The 19,707-nt window shown below is 39.6% G+C and overlaps 2 protein-coding genes across 2 annotated transcripts; both read left to right on the forward strand.

Moving 5' to 3' along the window:
* Nucleotides 1–3,442: 3,442 nt before the first annotated feature.
* LOC141784572 (uncharacterized) lies at nt 3,443–10,046 on the forward strand. Its single transcript, XM_074662422.1, has 5 exons — nt 3,443–3,651; nt 6,022–6,390; nt 6,467–6,589; nt 8,591–8,691; nt 9,920–10,046. The coding sequence occupies exons 1-5, from the start codon at nt 3,594–3,596 to the stop codon at nt 9,980–9,982; spliced, it is 714 nt and encodes a 237-aa protein (XP_074518523.1). The 5' UTR covers nt 3,443–3,593; the 3' UTR covers nt 9,983–10,046.
* A 4,213-nt stretch (nt 10,047–14,259) lies between these two features.
* Nucleotides 14,260–14,981, forward strand: LOC141784334 (protein S100-P-like). The gene is made up of 2 exons (XM_074662150.1): nt 14,260–14,397; nt 14,844–14,981. The coding sequence occupies exons 1-2, from the start codon at nt 14,260–14,262 to the stop codon at nt 14,979–14,981; spliced, it is 276 nt and encodes a 91-aa protein (XP_074518251.1).
* Nucleotides 14,982–19,707: the final 4,726 nt, after the last annotated feature.

Below are 19,707 nucleotides of genomic sequence, written 5' to 3' on the forward strand. Positions count from 1 at the left end.
CACACACACACACACACACACACACACACACACACACACACACACACACCCACACACACACGCACACACACACACACACACACACACACACACACACACACACACACACACACACACACACACACACACACACACACACACACACACACAGAAATGTATACACTTGTTAAAGATTTTCAGACCAGCTGAAAAATTGCACACACTTACACACTGAACGTGGACAGATTGTTGAGCTGCAAGGACTCTCATGCTCTCATGACACGTCATCTCTGCTGAGGCCCGATGCAGTCAGACAGCCATTTTGAAGTTCTTCAAAGATCCTGAGGGTTATGGTACAAAAGAGTCAAGTGGTACACCCAAAATATTTCACTGGCGCTGAGCCCAGAGGATTTGATTAGCTGTTTGTCAGTACAACAATACTTGACCCAAATTGAGGCCGTTACTGGAGCCATCTGCAGCCCATACCCATCAGACTACATCTGAGAGAATGGAATGGAAAGACAAAAACCTGGTTCATCACAAATGTAAAACCATAAATCACACTATGATGTAGATTTATAACCATGAAAACTGAAGTTGTGTCAGGTCTTCTTGAAAGAAAAATACAGAAAACTGCATGGTTTACAGTTTCTTCTCTGTTCAAAGCTATTGCAGCTGACTTAAAGCCTTTTAATCACATGAAAAGAGTTGAAGCCCTAAAAAGGTTGTGGTCTAAGTTGTTTTCTCTGTGTTTAAACTTCAGATGTTGGGCTCCATCTCCTGAGATGTCTACCTCTCCTGGCTCTCATTGTATCCTTCTTCTGCCTCAACTATTGGGGTACCAAAGTTCTGAAACAAAAAACAGGTATGAAACAACTTCCAACTCACTTCACAAAGCATGATGTCTGGGTGTAGCTTTATTTATGAATAATTAGTTTCTTTATGTTTCAGAAGCTGCTGGAAATGCTGTCCCTTCAGGCCAAGGAACAGAAGAAGAGGAGGGAGGAGAAGAGGGAGGAGAGGAGCAAGGAGAAGAGGGAGGGGAAGAGGAAGGAGAAGAAGCTGAAGGTGGCAATGTGGAATAAAAAACAGACAAAATGAGGATGGATTGATAAAGCTATAAGAGATGTGATGATTCTATTCATTATGATGAAACATCATCCATTGTTGTGAGACCAATACAAAATAAATTTGATGCTTACAGTTTGATGGTTAGGGCTGCACGGTGGCACAGCGGGTAGCATTGCAGCCTCACAGCAAGAAGGTCACCAGTTTGATTCCCACTTTGGCTGGTGGGTCTTTCTGTGTGGAGTTTGCATGTTCTCCCTGTGCATGTCTGGGTTCTCTCCAGGTACTCTGGCCTCCTCCCACAGTCCAAAAACATGCTCATCAGGTTAATTGGTCACTCTGAATTGTCTGTAGGTGTGAGTGAAGAGTTGTCTCTGTGTCAGCCCTGTGATTGGCTGGTGACCAGTCCAGGGTGTACCCCGCCTGAATGAAGTTTGACAGTTATTATAGCTTTTTTCATTTGTTGCATATTGTGGATGAAGTGTAATATAATAATGTCTGCTTTGTTATCCTCACCTCTGCTTTTACATATATTTGATCTTTTTTGACATAAACTTAGTAACATGGTACCAGCCACAATTCATTAAGGACTAGATACAGAGAAAAGTGTTCATTTTTTATTCAACACTAATAAAAATAAATAAATAAATAAATAAATAAATAAATAAATAAATAAATAAAATGAAACAAGAAAACAAAAATGAGGGGGGGTGGGTGGGGTGGGGGGGATTGGGCTTTAGGTGTATCATTTCGAAGGATCACAATACCCAACACTGTTAGTGCAAACTATTTTGAATTTAGGAAAATAATCATTCAACCACACAAATACATTTAACAATGTTCTTTTTTGCTTATTTGTTGCAAGTTAGAACTGGATTTCAAAAGTACAAACACACTTTGGCCAATGGAAACAGAAACACAAGACCATAATCATGGTTGAAAAAACTAACAGCATTGGTCTTTGCTTATCCAAAAATCTGTTCTGCTAGAGAGAGGAACTCACACCAGACATTGTGGTTGTCTTTGAAACAGTTTCTTTTTTTTGTTGATGCAGAGAAGAACTGCACATTTTTCACAGTGCATTTCAGTTTTGAGATCCTTGGACACAGTGCATCAACAGCGATTTTCTTTTTTGACAGACCAGTGTGCAATTTGGTTGAAACACATATCTACACTCTGATAAATTTGAACAAATCTGGGTGGTAGCGGGGTGGAGTGGCCAAGAGTTTGGGAGGAGGGGCCAGGAGTTGGTGGCCTACCCCGCCTTCTTGTTGTTCTAAATTCAACCAAGCTTTGAGCAACCAAACCCTCAAACTTGCGAAGTTTGAGTAATTTCGATCCAGTGATTCCCTGTGCCTCACAGTCATGCTGGTAAAGAAGCCATGCATTGATCACTGCAACAGACAAGAAATACCAGAAAAGTATACCAGCGAAGGATCCTGATGGGAAATTTACAGTGTGCAAGATACGCATCCAGTATATCAACTCCTCCCACAGGCTTTGTGTGAGGGCCTCTGTGTAGGAACTGGGGCTGAAGTATAACCAAAGGCTTAGGTCAAGGTTTCAGAGCACACTGGTGTAATAATGCAGAATATCTTTGAAGCCTTTTTCAAAAGGTCAAGTTCAGAAAGAAAATGTGGTTAAAATGGCCATAAAAACTCTGTTGAACTTCAAATAACAGTAAATGGGAGGTGGCCAAGTGTTTTTTATATATAGAGTGCTTTGCGGTCTTTCTGACCACTCAAAGGACTTTTCCACTTCTCATTCACGACACATTCACACTGATGGTAGAGACTGCTGTTGTAAAAAAGTTTTTTAAACATGTTTAAAAGTTAAATCAACTTCTGAAATACTCAGTATAATCAGATTTTTATGTGACAGCCCTCCTTTAACTAAACCCTCCGGACATTCTTTAGTCAGAGGTAAGTTACTGCCACAAAGCCAGACTTTAGAGACCTCTAGTGGTAGATTTTCAAAAAACACTGACTGAAGACGAACAAAAAAAAAGCTTTTTTACCTGTTACTGCAACCAGCTTACACCAGCATTCATTTAAAAAAAAAAACAATATTTCCATACAAAACAATAAAAAAGATAATGCATTTATTGATCAAACTACATACTAAGAGCTTCAGAGGAACAGGGAAGAGTTTCAGGGTCATGCTGCTCAAACACCTGGAGATGTTCTGGGGGGATGAAAGTACAAACTTTACCAAACCAAGTCAAATGCTAAACACAGATCTTACTGCATCTGATTTGTCTTTTTCACCTTGCAGCAGTGGGGGAAAGGAGACAGATTATCACTTTTAGTCTCAGGAACTGAAGCTGCCCTCTATCTGAAGGAGGAAGGAACACACGCTGTGGTTTTCTCACCCTGCTGCAGAGTACTGAGAGGAACACTGAGAAAGCATGATGCCCTGTGTGTGTATGTGTGTTTAGTGTATGCGTATACGTTTGGTGTGTGTGAGTGTGTGCATGTGCTGTGGGAAGGACTTAGATCTGCTGTGAAGACGAATCTCAGTAATCATCGGTGAGTCAGGGAGTAAAGATGAAGTTTCTTCTCAGCAGTTTGCTGCTCGCTTCGTTCTGTGCCCTCTCTTCATGGAGTAAGTCAAAGATTAACGTCCTTACATCAAACCTGTGTCATAAATCTGATTGATATTTTTGGAATTGACCGTACAAATTCTTTCAAGTAGTTTCAGTTTTTGGTCAAAGGCAGACAAGTGTACGGAGGCACAGAGCAGACATGCTGGCTTCTTTTAGAAGTTGTTTTCTGGATATGAGTTAGTTCTTTAACATGTTAACATCATGCAATCATTGAGGGGTGTATGTGACACTTGCATTATTCAATACCAAAATGTGCGATCAGATTTATCATTAAAAAAAAGACCAAACATCGTATGGAAGCCAAATGCTCAATATTTTGTGATGTAATTTTCTGGTTTGCTGTATATGGGAAATATTTAATTATGTTTATCATGCTGGAACATTCTAATGCTGATTATATTGATCTTTGTTTGCTTGAACTGATCTTTCTCTGATAATGTCCGTCTATCAAACAGTCAGAAAATCAGAGCATTCAACCCAGAGCCTGACTCATAATACTTAACTTATTATGATGTGAAGTCAAACTTTAAAATCATGTTAAGCCAACAGTTTTTTTTTCCCCTGGTTTCACTCTTTTAAACTGGTAAATTTGGCAAACATATAAACCACAAGGAAATCCAAACTGACCACCTTAGGATGCGAAGAGTTGTGATTTTTTTTAATGTCATTGTTTTAAGAAAACACTTTCACAAAAACAAAAAATAATGTTAGGAAAAAAAAGTCACGATGACCTGCTACTTACCCTCTTGAGTTTACTGTTCTAATATGATTCAAAACTGTTGGTGAAGTTCAAATACTTAGATAGATTGAGTTAATATGTTCAAGTTTCAATCTTCTGCCTATTAAACAAAGTAAGTCTAACTTAACGCCATTGAGTAAGAATAAATTCATTGTAGAGCAAATTATTAGATTCTAAATTTAAGACAGTGTTGATATTTAATGGTTTAAATGAAACATCCTGAGTGTTTTCAATTTTTTCTACAGTAAACATATATATATATAATCAACATTTGGGGAATAAAAAGTCATCATAGCATGAGAATAAGGTTTGAATTTATGCAAAGCAGAGTTGTATAAGTAAACACATACATTTATAAGAATTAAGTATTTTTGGAAGAAAGATATATACACAGGCCTGGTTGATCTCTAGGTAGAGTCACTCACAGGAGGATACCAAAAAGAGCAGCCGGTCGCCTAACTTTGTGAAGTCAGACTCAGCTCAGCTATAGGTGTATCATTCTTTTCATTTACAGAGGCTGCCACAAAAGCAGCCCAGTGGAATTTACAGAAATAAAACAACTCTAAAGTAAAAAAAAAAACACTTTGATTAAGCCTCAAAATAGTTAAAAGCCAGATTTAATCATTAGGTTTCCCTTTTAACATCAAGAGGTGAACGGTAAAACAGAGTCATTACCCCTGATTACATAATTTATTTAGAACTCTGATTCTCATGATACTGGTGAAAAGATTTAGTCATTAATGAAATAAGTACGTCAGTAAAATTTCTTAAGAAGCTCTGTGTTCCTCATTTTGGTGCAGGCGGCTGACTGCTTATCAGATCCTCCCCTTCAAAGTCGATTACAGCCAACCACCAACTAAAGTAATAACTTTTTCACATGAATCTATAACTTTATTCTTGTCAAGTTATGACTTTATTTTCTAATATCAAAAAATATACAATTTTCTTCTTAGTCAAAGCTTTTCTTTTTCTTTGGTATCCCAGCCTTTACTCTTTATCTTAAATATAATAATCCTATATCAGGAGTTCAAAGTGTTCAGAACTAAAAAGTTACTTTACTCACCAATATTTCTGACAAAAACACAGACAATAACCATTTATCAGATAAAAACATGAGCCTTAATCCTAGTTAAAAAATAATTAAAATAACAATAAAATATACTTGAAACTTTGTGTCTCAGACTAAGACAAGTGGAGAGTTTTGTTAGAATATTGATTAAAATTGAATAAAAAAATTCAGACTGCTTTTCCAGTTTTGGGTGGCCCATACAAAAGTAAACTTCTTTTCAAAAATCATTCGATCTGTGCCTTTATGTTTTAGAGATTTATATTTTTATCCTAATTTATACATTAATTTTATTCTTTATTCTTAAGTGGGAATTCCATTTTTTTCTTCTCATAGACTGAAATTCACAAGAAACATCACAAATATGATGCCAAGGAGCTGTATCAGTGAGGGAGCTGTACACAGACGAGCGCCCCAAGTGATCAAATTACCATATCTTAGGGTTCAAAATGATCTCAACCACACTTTTTGCTATATCGTTTAAAAATTGTAGCCTAAGTAAAATACCTACTTGTCCTTAATGGAGCATAATGCCACAACAAGCAACTAATTCTGTCTCTGCAGGTGTTTCATCAGGGATTCCTGTTTTGACTCAGGCTCCACATGTCTCGGCCAGGGTGGGGGAGAACGTGACCATCACCTGCTGCTGGACAGGGGAGCTTGAAAGAGGAACTATTAACTGGTGGAAAAATCAAACTAGAGTAAAGAGTGATATTTTCATCTATGATGTCACCAAAGAATCTTTACAAAAGACAACATCTAGCTGCTCCGACTTGAACTTTCCAAAAGTCACAAAAGCTGACTCAGGAAGATACACCTGTGAGCTGTCAGTGGAGATTCCTAGTTTGGCTCAGGTCAATGGAAGTGGTACTGTCCTCACAGTTAAAGATAGAGAACACATGAACAACACACATGACAACTCAGATGACAGTGGTAAGACAACTCAACATTAGTGTTTTGAAGATCTAATGAAAAACTTGTTTTAATTTTTTTTCCCCTAATTTTTTAGGAAACCAAACTGAAGACGTACACAGCAGTTCTGGATCATATCCAATTATCATTTCTCTGGGTGTAGTGGCTCCATTGCTCCTCATCAGTCTCCTCTGTTTCTGCACTCTGAGAAGGAAACAAGGTACGCAGAAAAATAGGTCAGAGTCAAAGAATTAAAAACAAAAAAGGGGTCAGAAAATAAACAATCAAAATTAAAAATAAGGTCAAAGTAATACGTTCAAAGTAGTACGATTAAAAAACATCTACAAATGACATTGTATCATGAATGGGTGACTGTGTACGTTAGAATCCCAACAGGGTGAATAAACCGTCTTCGTGAAGCGGATTTTACAGATCTTAAAATAATTTATATTCATAAAACTGCTCACCAGATTTAAACAGATTCTTATCAGCCTATAAACGTAATGAGCAAACATCAAACTAACATTTAACTCACACTCTGGTAACAGAGCAACATTAGCCTATTTTCTTGTTATCGTTTGATAAAAGTGCATGGTTTTTATTAACTCCAGACAAGGTTAACAGGACTCGTCTTGTACCACCACTTTTTGACGATTTGTATCTTTGCTCCTCTTTGAGCTTTACGGTTCACACCACTGCTATAAATGAAGCAAATGTCAACAACTGTCTATCGTCACTATCTCTGTGGCCAACATGACTTTGTTGACATCAACTTTGAGATAATCTCACCAGCTCTGGACACAACTGAAAACTGAAATACTCTCCACGATCAAGACCAATAACAGAAAAAAGTATCAGTATCAGGGACTAAATAAAGTGAAATACGAAAAAAGGGCAAAAAACAATTCAAAGACGCAAAAAAATAAATCAAGACAATCAAAGGGCCCTAATTTTAGTGCGGGGCTGCAGGTAATCTGCACAGAATATTCAGTTCCCTGGAGTCTGGCGCTGATAATGTTGGATATATTCATACAATGGCTCTGTGTGACTAACAGCAAGATTTTGCAAGGATTGGCAGATGACCCATCATACTGGATCAGGGCTTCTCCTCACATGCTCTAGCCCGATGCCGGCTACCATTTGTTAGATCATAACTTTCAATCATCAATCATCCTCCTTCTCATCAGCTGACACTCGCGTGAGCTAAAGCTAAAATACTTGCTCTAAAATATTGTCCCCATGGCGTTAAGTGGAAGTGTCTTTAACGGGTGGTTGTTTGAAGAAGGTGTTCAGTTTAATTCTGAGGGACTGAACAAGAGATACGACTTCACTGCTCAGACTGAGAGCCCTATATCATATCTTGTATTTTCAGTTGACTCTTACACCCCTAGCAGAGACGCAGCTGGACCACATTGTAGCAGATCCAGTGTGAGTCGCCTCAGTGACTTGAATAGAAACCTTTCTGATCTGGTTACATGATAGAGCTGAGCTGGACTGGAGACACGTCTGGTGTCTTCTGGCTGTAAGGAAGCACTGAAAAGTTTCTCGGTATAACCTTGCAGATCAGTTACTTTTCCACCCAGTATGAATTAAAATTAAAAGTAATATTTCTTAATGTACCGCTTAATGCTGTGACACCTAAAACATTTTTTTTTTTAAATCAAAAAAGATGAGTCAGAAGCAAGCTGTTTTTATTGATGGTTGTTTGCCAAGACCCTAGGTACTTTTCTTGCTCCTTGTTTCCCTATTTTATGGTTTTATGTGTCACTGTCATTAACCAAACATCTAAAAAAGTTAATGCTATTGTGACTTTGAACAAGCTGCATCAAAGGATTTGATACAGAATGTGCAAACTGTCATTTCAGCGAGAAATTTATAGGGGACCGAGTATTGAACCCTGTGGGACTACGGTATCCCTTATTACATTGGAACAACCTCTGAAGAATATGACTTACAGTGCAGATGGAAATATTTTGATTTATTAACTCAGCCCTGCTTAATGTGGAAGTTTTGTGTGTGGGAATTCATCCTATAACATCTCTGTGGAGTTTCTGAAAACGATGCTGAGTTGGTATTAGGTGGATTGTTGCAGCACCTTAGCAGAATGATACTGCTAGATCAAATGATTTAAATATCAACTTGATTTAAAATAAACCTCATGTGTCACTCAGAATTTTCTAACAGAAGTGTATTGTTTCTTTTGTGTGTGTTTCATGTTTAGCAAAAGCAGCCAGGGTGATCTACGAGGTTCCCCACACCGACTCTGAAATGTCAGAAACGGACAAGCACAGCACCACCTCCTCCAGAGGCTCCTCTCAGTGGGTGAGTCCTTCTGGATTTTAAAAGTGTCAAGGGATTAAACAAAATTGAGCCACCCAACAAGTAAAATGATAATCTTTTTCCACAGAAGCATTTTATCACTGGTTGATATATAAAGTGTGTGAACTGAGGTGGAATATGGTGTTGGTGACATGTTAGTGGTGTGAAATATGAACATGTAGATGCATCACATCATCTTTCCATTTTACCTACCTCTATGGTTTTTTTTATTCCTTTTTTGTATTTATTAATATTTTTTTCAGTCCAGGATGAAAGGCGCTAAATCAGAGCTGTTGTGATAAATATTGACACGCCAGCCGCAGTTGTTACGAAGCCACCCACAAAACCACCTGTGTTTAGGTTTTCTCTATACTGCGTGACCCACTTTCTTTTCTTTTTTAGTATCAGTATGTTGAGGTCTATCAACTTTATAAGACAAAGGAGGCTTAAGAAAGAAATTTTGTTCTACTTACAACATGCTTTATTCTTGTGCAGTTAATTTTATGTTGAAAATGGACAGACAGAGTCAATTCTGGCTGCAAAGTAGAGAGAAACAACCAGTTTTGGGGCTTTTCGCTTTTTCAGTCCCACAGAGAACAGAGAAAGCTAATTCAGATCTGCTACAGAAGAGGCCACTTCTCACAGGAACAAACCTCTAAATCAAAAATGAGTTGCCAAATACAGCTGAGGAAATAATGCCCCACACCCCTTACACAACTTGTGGTTTGCAAAACACTTCCTTTATCATTTTTTTTATTGCATTTAATCCAGTGATCTTCAAACTGCTTAAAAAAGCATCTTTTTGTTTTGTATTGTGTGTGTGTGACATTTTATGCCGTGCAGAGCTGCAAACTCTAATTTCCAAACAACAACACTAATGGGTGTCAGAGACATGCAAAAAAGTCCCTTTAAAGTCTGTCAGGGTGTTAAAAATGGACAAATTCAGACCTGAGCAGCTGCAGAAAAAATTTTCCATCATTGCTACATTAGTCTATAATAACTGACATCCTGTGCGTGACTAACTTTGACTCACACCTACGCAGGTCTATCTGAACTTAACCAAAAGTCACCTTTAGGATCATTACATCCACCATCTTTTTCATACCAAACCCTGAATGGAAACATGTTTTACTGATTTTCTGCACCCACACAGTATGAAACTCCTTTGTAATAGTATTTATAGTAGTTATAATGGTGTAATGATAGTTTTTTTTATCTCTGTCTCTTGCAGTGTCAGGTGCCGGTGTACGAATCCTTCTACTTTGAACGTGTGCAGGACAAAGAAAGCGAATGAGGATCTCACGTTTCTTTTTCTGACCTTTCAATGTGTACACACTGTAAATAAGAGCTCTTCTTTGTATGAACCATGTAAAAAATGTGACTGTGAATATTTCAATAAAATCTGAGTGTTTACATCTTTGTGCTTTCAGTTTTTTGGGGGGCTGATCACTGTGGTTTTTATCACGTTAAAAACTAGAGACTAAAATAACCTTGCGATGCTTCTGGGTATTTTGTGAGTGGTACTGATTCCACAGTAGAGGTGCAGGTTTCACAATGACTTCTGATCACGTCGGGGATGCTGGGTGGAAACTGTGGTGTCACAGGGCTGCTGCAGTATAGGTCACTGACAGGAAGTGAAAAAAGCGCCTTTGACAGTGGGAGCATGTCTCTCTCTGGCCTTGTCGTGAGCATCTAACCTGACAAAGCAGACTAAAGTGATACAGTGCATCTGAAAGTGCAAGTACCAAAGGGAATTAACACAGAGGCTGATGAGACTCTTCTGCTGAGTTACAACTCGTCCTCGGACCAGCATCATCATGGACTGGACATGAGTTAACACCTGTACAAAAAGAAGTGTAGTTTAGAATAAAAAGCAATTAATAGAACAGAAAATACTTTATTTATCCCAGAGGGGAAATTCAGGAGGAGTCACAGCAGCAATCAAGAAAACGAAAATAAGAAAGTGTATAGAAAGTGCAAAAAGGTCCATAAGAAAATAGATGATGACAGCTTGTCCATCATTCTCCAGTTCAGCCAGCCTCCACCTCCACAGGGTCCAGGACTGAGCTTCTTCAGCAGTCTGTTCAGTCTCTGTCTCCTGGATCCTGTCTGCTCACAGCAGGTGAAGTTCTTCCAATGTGGCGTTGGTGTCTGATGTTAGCTCCATTAGCCGTGTCTGTGAATCAACAGATCTTAGGTTCCCAATAACAATAGATGGAAGGACAGGTCCATGTCTTAACTTCTTAGCTCACACCTGAGAACCAGCATGTTATCCTCACCTCCTCCTCTGAGAAACATCAGGCCTTGCACCAGTTAGCATTGATATGCTACAGGCTGCTGCCAGCTGATTGCACATGTAAACAATGTGGCCATGGCTACATGTAGGATCTCCAGACAAACACAGGAGCAAAAATAGTAAAAATATCACTGAAGACAAAACCAGTTTGGTATCCATGACCAACAAATGAACCATAGAAAGTAATGACCCACTCCAAAAAGAAAGATGATGAAAAAGAGATGAAAAAATGACAAGAAATGGACAGGCAGCCATAACCAACAGAGCGGCGCCCAACAACAGAGTTTGGAGTTAAAGCTAAAATTTTGGTTTGTGTCTTGGTACGAGACAGTGAGTCAACACCAGGGAGTGTGAGAGAGTCAGTCTGGGAGAGTGAAGGAAGAAACCTTGAAGTCATAAAAGTGCAGAGCTCACCACGCCCAAGAGCAGCTCATCCAACTGATCCAGTCAGGGCACAACAACACTGAAACACTCAGACAGACAGAGCCCAGAGGCATGAGTCCTCTGCTGAACCTGTCCCTCTATTTCTACTCTGAAGTCACACTCTGATCCAGATTCAGCTGCAAGCTTTGAGGCAAAGTCCCCTTACTCACTGACTGTAACAACAGTTGTATGCCATGAAAAAAGTTATTTACTTTAGTAACCTTCAAGCAGACTCCTAAAAATCTTTCCTCAGTGTGAGAACTACTCCTCACCTTCCCTTTGTGTAAACATCTCATTTTTTTAACCTGGTGTTTTCCTTCTTGGGAAAACTAAACACTCCATCATCAAGAGAAGAAGAACGGGTTGGTGGGGTTAAGTCGGGTTTCTATTTGAACACAAAGTACAAAGTTAAGCAGAATCAGGGGCGCGGCAGACACGATTGACAGCTGTTAGCAAAGAGGCTAAAGACGTTCTCTGACTCCAGGTCTGAAACTTGGCTTGAGTCAGCATTTCCCCTCTGTCAGTAATAGACAAAACCAAAGGATGATGACCAAACAGCAACCTGTGGTCTAAAAATATGGCACCTATTTCAAGTGTCCTCTTGAGGCTGGCTGCAGAAAATCCTGAATTGCTTAAATTTGTCAACAGGGTAGGAGAAGAAACAAGCGGCTTACATTTCAGTTTTTGCAGTTGTTGCTGAGAATTTTTCTTAAATCAGGAGGACACCTGGGTATTTTGGATGTATGCAGAGTTAGCCCTTTTTACATACTGCATACTTCAAAATGAGCAGGGAACAACCACAGCAAGCAGTTAACTTGTTTCATGCAAGGAAAGTTGTTTACTGTATTTTTAATGTCAGGTATGTTGTGTATTTGCTTTTGCCAAGAGTTAAAGAGGAGAGGAAAGCTTTAACTAACGTCATAACATCTGCTCATGTGGACAGACATTAAAGTAAACTTAGTGTCTGAGTGCACCTGACTTGTCTTTATTGATCTGTGGCCCATTTATAAAGCCAGGTTGGTGTATGGACTCTGGATTTCAGCACTTAAGTTTTGAGTCTTAAGTTTGAGCACTTGGCTGAGCAAACCTTGCCCTCGACTCGTACAGTAGGACAGCCTGTAAGTCAACATCTGGGAGTGTTGACACATCGACTGAGGCGTGTATGAAACTTGTTGACATCTCTTAAGTTCCTTCAACTTGTCATGAGCATCTTTCAGTGGCTGTTGAAAGGCACATCTAGTCCATTTCTACACTTACTTGTAGACCAACCAATATGCAAACACACACTTAGGACTGCCCCCTCATTTGAGTATTTTTTTTTTCTGCTGTGTTTAATGCTGGCAGTGTATGCCACATAAAGTAAATAAATATGAGAGCAGAGTGCTTTTCTTTACTCATTTATTGATAATCAATTCTTCTTCCACATTTGTTTTTGTATTTTTGTGTCTTTACCTATTCACTTACTTGTGTTTACAGTTTTTTGTTTTTGTTTATTCATATTTAATTTTGGCAGTTTTGGTCCTCCATAAATTTGATGATGCAATCATATGTATTGCATGATTTACATCTGTGGAAATTTATAAGTCCCAACACCTGACTGTTATATCACCGAATAGATTAATGAGTGCCAAGTGTGTCAGCCAGGACACTCCTTCAACCATGAGAACAAACGGGATTATGTTTGAGTGCTCACACCTGCACAGACACACCTAAATAAAGGTGAAACTGTGTTATGGCACAGCAATCAACCAAATGACCCAGATAAAGTCCACACTTCCAAAAACTTAAGACTCAATTATTACTAATTACATGAGGCCCAGCAGCAGGATCTGCATGAAGCTCTGCACAAGACCTGCATGAGGCCTGCACGATGCTTGCATGAGAAATATCCAAAGAACCTGCATAACGGTCTGCATGGGGTCTTGCATGAGGAAAATCCAAAGGACCTTTTTGAGGCCTCCAGGAGTCACTGCATAAGGTCCTGCAAGAGGTCCTGTATAAGGTCTTGTGTAAGACATTACAGAAGATCCTGCATGTGGCACTACATTAGGCTCTGAATGAGTCTCTGAATGAGGCATGTTAGAGCCTGATTTGTTTTAACAACCTGAAATATCATTAAAAATTGTAATAAAACCCAAAATGTAACAAAGTGTTTTCATTTGGGCAGAAAAGTTACTCCATTTTGGGCTCAGCGTCTTGATACATTTCAGGTTTTATTTCATTTCTATTGATTAAATTTCAAGTCGTTACATTTCAGGCCATCGTTAGCTATCAGGCTCTAACAAGGGACATCCGCGCATGAGACCCTGCACAACGCTCTCTTTGAGATTTTGCATTGAGCCCTGCAGTCCCCATTCAAAGACCTCCCAGCAAACAGTATTATGGCTTTGCAACACCCAGGGCCACATTAACCACCTGTGATTTCACCTGGCAGAGGGAACAAAGGGACAAAGACACTATGAGAAAATATACAGCCGATCCACAGACCTCTCCTCTGGGTAGAGGAACAAAAAGTTCAAACATGTTCTCTTGAAGAAAAAAAAAAAGGCAGAGATGGTCGGGAAGAGGCTGTCATAGATGTACTTTGGCTTTATTGCCTTCTGTGTTTTAACTTACAAACCACCTCCTCTAAAACCAACAAGTACGCTCCTTTTGGATTATGCTGTAATATTTACATTGAATGTTAAAGGTAACGGTCATGTTGACTGAGCTGAAGCCACCACCTATGTGATACTCCAACCTTTCCTTTCAGACGGTATGTATATATATATGCTGGCCTCTTTTTCAAATGTACCTGTGCTAGTCTTTCATTCACTGCTCCACAGCATCAACCATCCTTTCAAACTGCAACCATGAGTAGTCTGGAAACAGCCATGGCCCTGCTGATGAAGACCTTTGATACCTACGCCGCTGCTGAGGGCCGTAAAGATTCCCTGAGCAAGACTGAGGTCAAGACTTTGCTGCAGAAGGAGATGCCGGGACTGCTGAAGGTACTGTAGAGCCCAGCAGAGGAGAGGGGAGCTGACAGCACCAAGACGTGCCCGCTTTAGTTATAGATCTACAAATTTAGCTCCTGAGAAATCATATTAAATGAGACAGCAACCACTACGAGAAAGGAGTGTGAGAAGTATTTAACTCGAAACAGAAGAAACAAAAGCTTTTCTGCGACATCAGTCTTAAAAATGCCAATCTCTGTTGTGTCTACCCTTGATGCTTAGTTGATAACATTTTATTTTCCTTTGTCCAATTTTCATATTTTATTGAGTGCAACAGAATGATATAAGGCGATTAAGAGATGTGACAAAACTATGAGTAAGCACACTCCAGAGACAGAATCAGACAAACAGAGAAAAGTTGAAACTATTTCATTAGAAATTAGTGAAACTGTTCTGTTCTGGTCTGTATGGTTAAACAAATGTCTGCTTGGTGTGTGCAGGCAGCAAAGAACCAAAAGGAGGTGGACAAGCTGATCCAAGGTCTGGATATTAACGGGGACTCTGAGGTGGACTTCAGTGAATTTGTTGTGTTGGTCGCTGCTATTACCTGTGCCTGCCACGACCGCTGTTCCAAGTGAGCTCTACAACCACACCCCGAGGTGGCGTCCAACAGCACCAACAAAGAGATGAAGTCCCTGTGGTGACTGCTTTATTGAATGACGGAATTAAATGATTTACTTACCATTTGAATTCCTGTGAAGTGTTTTGTTAGTGACATGAGTAATGCAAAGGCGCTTACACACACCACAATTGAAAAATCAAAGACTGTATTACAGGATTTGTTCTAATTGTGGCCTGAGGTTCACATTCATACAGCCCCAGCTTTCATCTTAAAGTGTGTTAGTTATGACACTGAGATAAATCTTATGTTTACATCTGCTAAGAGCACATCTCACTAAACTACATTTAGACTGTGACAGCTGATGTGTAAGTTATGAAATGGTGCAGAAAAGATGAAAACTGGCGCATAAAAATCATTCGGGATGCAGGATTGAAATATTTGGAGTAAAAAATGCTGATTTCAGGTCAGAAAAGTCTAAATATGAAAAAAAAAAAAAAAAAAAAAAACTCCTGATAAAATCTAGATCCTGATCCTGCCCCCCCAAAATTCTGATATAATCTCCATATTGCCCCCTAATGGAGAGCATTTTCTTGGTCAGGAGCAGAGTTTGCCGATGTTTACACAGCATGTAACTTACAGAAAACTGTCAAGTAATACCACTTTTCTGGTATCAAGACGCATATTAGAGACAGGTGTGGTTTCATAAGTCTGTAATGATGACAAACGTATGTTTGACCAGACTTTGTGACTTTTTTTTAATTTTTTAATTTTTTTTACTCACTGAAATTACTAAAGCTTTTTCCCGCTGGCTATCAGACTGCTGAACGCCGCATAACCCACCCATACCCACACTGGATAACTTCTGGACCTTGGATGTGCAATATTTTTAATATTTTTAATATTTTTATTTTTCTATCATGGGACAACTCATACTACCTCTACTGTGTGGATCAGTGCAATATTTCTTCCTCTATTTTATATGACAGATTTTTCTAATATCTAACAGTGCAATACACTTTGTTAATTTTATTTTTATATTATTTATTCTGGCACTGAAGTATTTCGTATTTTTATACACTTATTTATGGACAATATCACTGTGTGTTGTTATAATCCCGGAAGCCATTGCAACAAAATTTCATTCCAAGTGCACTGCTGTGTTATTTGCGTAATGACAGTAAAGGAAGTCTAGGTCTAAGTCTAAAGAAACTGTTAACAAATAGTGCAGTCATAGGTTTTTTTCATGGTTGATAGATATGTCAGTGACAGCTTCTGGTCCTTGGTCACTTTCACAAAATCAAATGTGGTCCTCTTTGAAAAAAGATGCACACTGTCAGGAACCACTAAGATTGAATTAAACTAAATCAAAATTAAACTAAACTCAAGAACCGAAAAAACTCAATAGAAAACCAAGAAACACAACGAAGCACAAAAGCGTCAAATGCAGACGATGAACTGACAAGGGAACTCAAGAAAGACAGAGACTATAAAAGAGACAAGCTAACACAGGTGAGAAAGAAAGACACGGGTGAAACACATGAGGGCAATCAACATGAAAGGAAACACAAGGAGAACTAGACTAACGCAGGGAAACTGAAGCCAGGGACTTGGACTATGTCCACACACAGCCGGGTATTTTCAAAACTGAATATCCTTCCCTTGTTCGTTTTTAAAAATACTGTTGTTCACAAGCAGCGGGCAAATCGTTCACAAGTGCAGCTCAAGGCATTCCAAACCCATTTGTCAGTGTTTTCCAGACGTAAAACCTGTGCCAGCCAATCAGAATGAGCGCCTGTCAAGCGTTTACACAAAACTATGAAACTGTAGTTTTCTAGCGTTGTGTCTGTTGATTATACCAGCATTCTTTAACTGAATCACAACGTCTGTGTCCCATCTCTGTCTCATCACATCTGGTCAGTGATAAAGAGCATGTAGCTGATGGTTTGTGTTACTACTATGACGACCATCAGTGTCACTGGACAATCAGGTGTGGATACAACTCACTGGAATTTTCCCAAAACAATGTTGAACAAATAACAAACCATCCAAACAACATGAACACAAATAAGTTTTGTAGTCCCAACATGTAACCTGACCAAATACAATACACACTCTAGCTGATGTATGATCCTTTTTCACCCACGTTAAACAAACCTAACAGCCCTCCAGCCTGCATGCCTACAGAAACCCACTAACATAAGCAGCTGAGGTGTTAACCACCACCCAGCATCACTCAACTGTAGCTCTTCTCAAGAAGTGAACTTTCACCTCCTATACACACCTTTACACACAGTCACACAGACTGTGTGCAATCTACAGAATGGTAACACAGCGTACCAGACAAGTATCAACTTGTGTCAGTGTTTTCTGGAGCAGTTCACTCTAATTCAAATCCTCAAATGATGGGACACTGAGGGCTTCATTCACTGCAGGAGCTTCTGTCTGCTAATGAGCCAAAAAGACATTCATTGTCATATTCACAAAGCCCAAGCACATGGTTAATTCCAATTCAAAAAGGAAATTTATTCACTCCCTGCCTTAGTGATTGTGATCCCTGTCCCTCTTTGTGTCCACATGTGCTGCTTCGCCTCATGTATTAGAATCTGAGTAGAGAATATTAGGATCCTATTGTCCTGTTTCAGATCATCCTGTCAGGTTTTTTTTTGCAGTCCTTGTCTTCCCTCCCGCTTTAGTTTGTTTTTCAAAGTTCTGATTTCAGTTTTCCAGTTTCATACTGTGCGTTTTTGTATTTGGCTTTTTGTTGCCCGCCCTTGTCACAGTGAACCTCTGCTTTAGTCTCTCCAACACCTCAGGACATCCGACTGTATTTGTTGCAGCATGCACGTTGTTAGCTGAAAATGTTTGCACTAAGGGTTAAATGTTTACACAGTGTCTTTTTTTTTCAGATGTAGTACAGCCAGAGTTGTGCTAAACCAGTTGAACCAGAAGAGCCGAAAAAATGCAATAAGACATGAACTGTCATGTGAGTGGGCTCATTTCATCACATTTAATCAACAAATGCAGGTACAGGAGTACTTTGATTGTCTCGGTGATTTCACTACGACCAAAGTTAAGACAGTTTGAGGGTTCAAGCCTTTAAGCATGACTGGTTTCCCTCAAATCAGCAAATCACAAAGAAAGAATTGGAGTTCAGGTTGAATAAGGAAACACACAGTGTGTTATGTCACATGGGCGTTACATGTCTGAAGCCAGGTTGGAGCCAACACCCAGGCTGGTGTCTGAGCCTTTCAAGGAGTGAATTATTGTTGTTTGTCAAAGGGTATAAGAGGAGCTGCCTGCCTCCGTCTTCCACTCCACTTACAGCTTCATCTACTCGCGTTCATCTTCCATTCCCTTCTTCAGTATGGAGGGCAGGCTGTTGGGATCCTTAGCCCTCTCGCTTGAGGTATTCAAGAAATATGCTGGAAGTGATGGTGATGCCACGACGTTGTCCAAGAAGGAGATCAAGACTTTGGTGGAAAAAGAACTGTGCTTCTTGCAGGTACAGTTCTGAATGAATAGCTAACAAGAAACTTCTGCTTCAGACATCTATCCATGCTGCTCATCAAAGAGTGGCTCTACAGCTCAAAAGAAGCTACCAAAATATTTTTTTAGTGTTCTTATTTACAAATAGTTTGATAATCATTAAACTGATGTTTCACTGTTGTGTGCAGAGAGAAGAGACAGGACTGCAGCAGAAAGAGCTGGATGATCTGATGAAATGTTGGGATCAAGATGGAAACGGCACGGTTGACTACTTTGAATTTTCCGTGATGATGTCTGCTTTAGCCATGATCCTAAAACCAGCACTTGAATGTATGTGCAGCCAAATCAGTGTTAACAAGAGCTGAGCACCTTGACCACACCCTGAGATGGGTCTGTGCCATCAGCACACAGATACAGTCCCTGTTGTAAATGATTTGTCAGTCAACCGAATAAATGGATTCACTTTTTACGCATGTGTCTGTGACTCATTTTGTTTTTCCATGAAATCATAATTGATACGGAGATGCTGTGGAGTGAGCAAATTATACTTTAAATCGGGTTGGATTTAAAGACCAAGACATTCCAAAAAGTGTTGGGCAAAATTGACAACTTCTTTTGTTCTTTTCTGCCCCTTTATTAAACTGGTCACTATTGGTTGTAACCAGTAACGTGCGGTGAGGTCCATGACGAGGGAGGCAGGGCACCCAGCTAAAGTTGAAATTTCTATATGTGTGTGTTATATATACAGTGCACTGCTCACATTTGCTAATACAAACTGTTTCTGGCCAGCCCTGCCCCTTTAACCCTGCGACAGTCTGTGCTGTGTGTGTGCGCGCGCGTGTGACAGCAGAAGGAGAGACGGTCTGAGTGCATGCATGGTGTGTGTGGGGCGGGAGTACATTATTTTGGTCTTTGCTTCCTCAATAAATGTGCGGTTGTGCACAAGGTGCACCTTTTTTTCCTCCACTTTAGTCTTTTCCCTCACTTTGGCCCGGACTCCTAGACACCGGTTACCAGCAACGAGCCAAGTAAGTAAATGTTAATCAGCTTTCCCATCTACGGTTCAGAGACAGACTGAAGCCCCGGAGTTAACGAAACGAAATGCCAATTAAAACCCAAAACATACGTTCACCTCCATTTCTACAGGATTTACATCACAGGAGAAGAGCAAAATACAAACAAAAATAACCCGTATCTCAACAACACAAGAACACAGGCCAGACAACTCCGGTATACTCTATTAAACGTCTGCACTA

This window comes from Halichoeres trimaculatus, unplaced genomic scaffold, assembly GCF_033239565.1.
Source record: "Halichoeres trimaculatus isolate MK-OKI-2021-1 unplaced genomic scaffold, fHalTri1.1 fHalTri1_scaffold_22, whole genome shotgun sequence".
Taxonomy (NCBI): Eukaryota; Metazoa; Chordata; class Actinopteri; order Labriformes; family Labridae; genus Halichoeres; species Halichoeres trimaculatus.

Coding starts and splice junctions, on each gene's coding strand:
- LOC141784334 (XM_074662150.1), top strand. CDS start 14,260: ATGAGTAGTCTGGAAACAGCCATGGCCCTGCTGATGAAGACCTTTGAT. Junction 14,398..14,843: donor AGATGCCGGGACTGCTGAAG/GTACTGTAGAGC, acceptor TGGTGTGTGCAG/GCAGCAAAGAACCAAAAGGA.
- LOC141784572 (XM_074662422.1), top strand. CDS start 3,594: ATGAAGTTTCTTCTCAGCAGTTTGCTGCTCGCTTCGTTCTGTGCCCTC. Junction 6,590..8,590: donor CACTCTGAGAAGGAAACAAG/GTACGCAGAAAA, acceptor TTTCATGTTTAG/CAAAAGCAGCCAGGGTGATC. Junction 8,692..9,919: donor CCAGAGGCTCCTCTCAGTGG/GTGAGTCCTTCT, acceptor TGTCTCTTGCAG/TGTCAGGTGCCGGTGTACGA.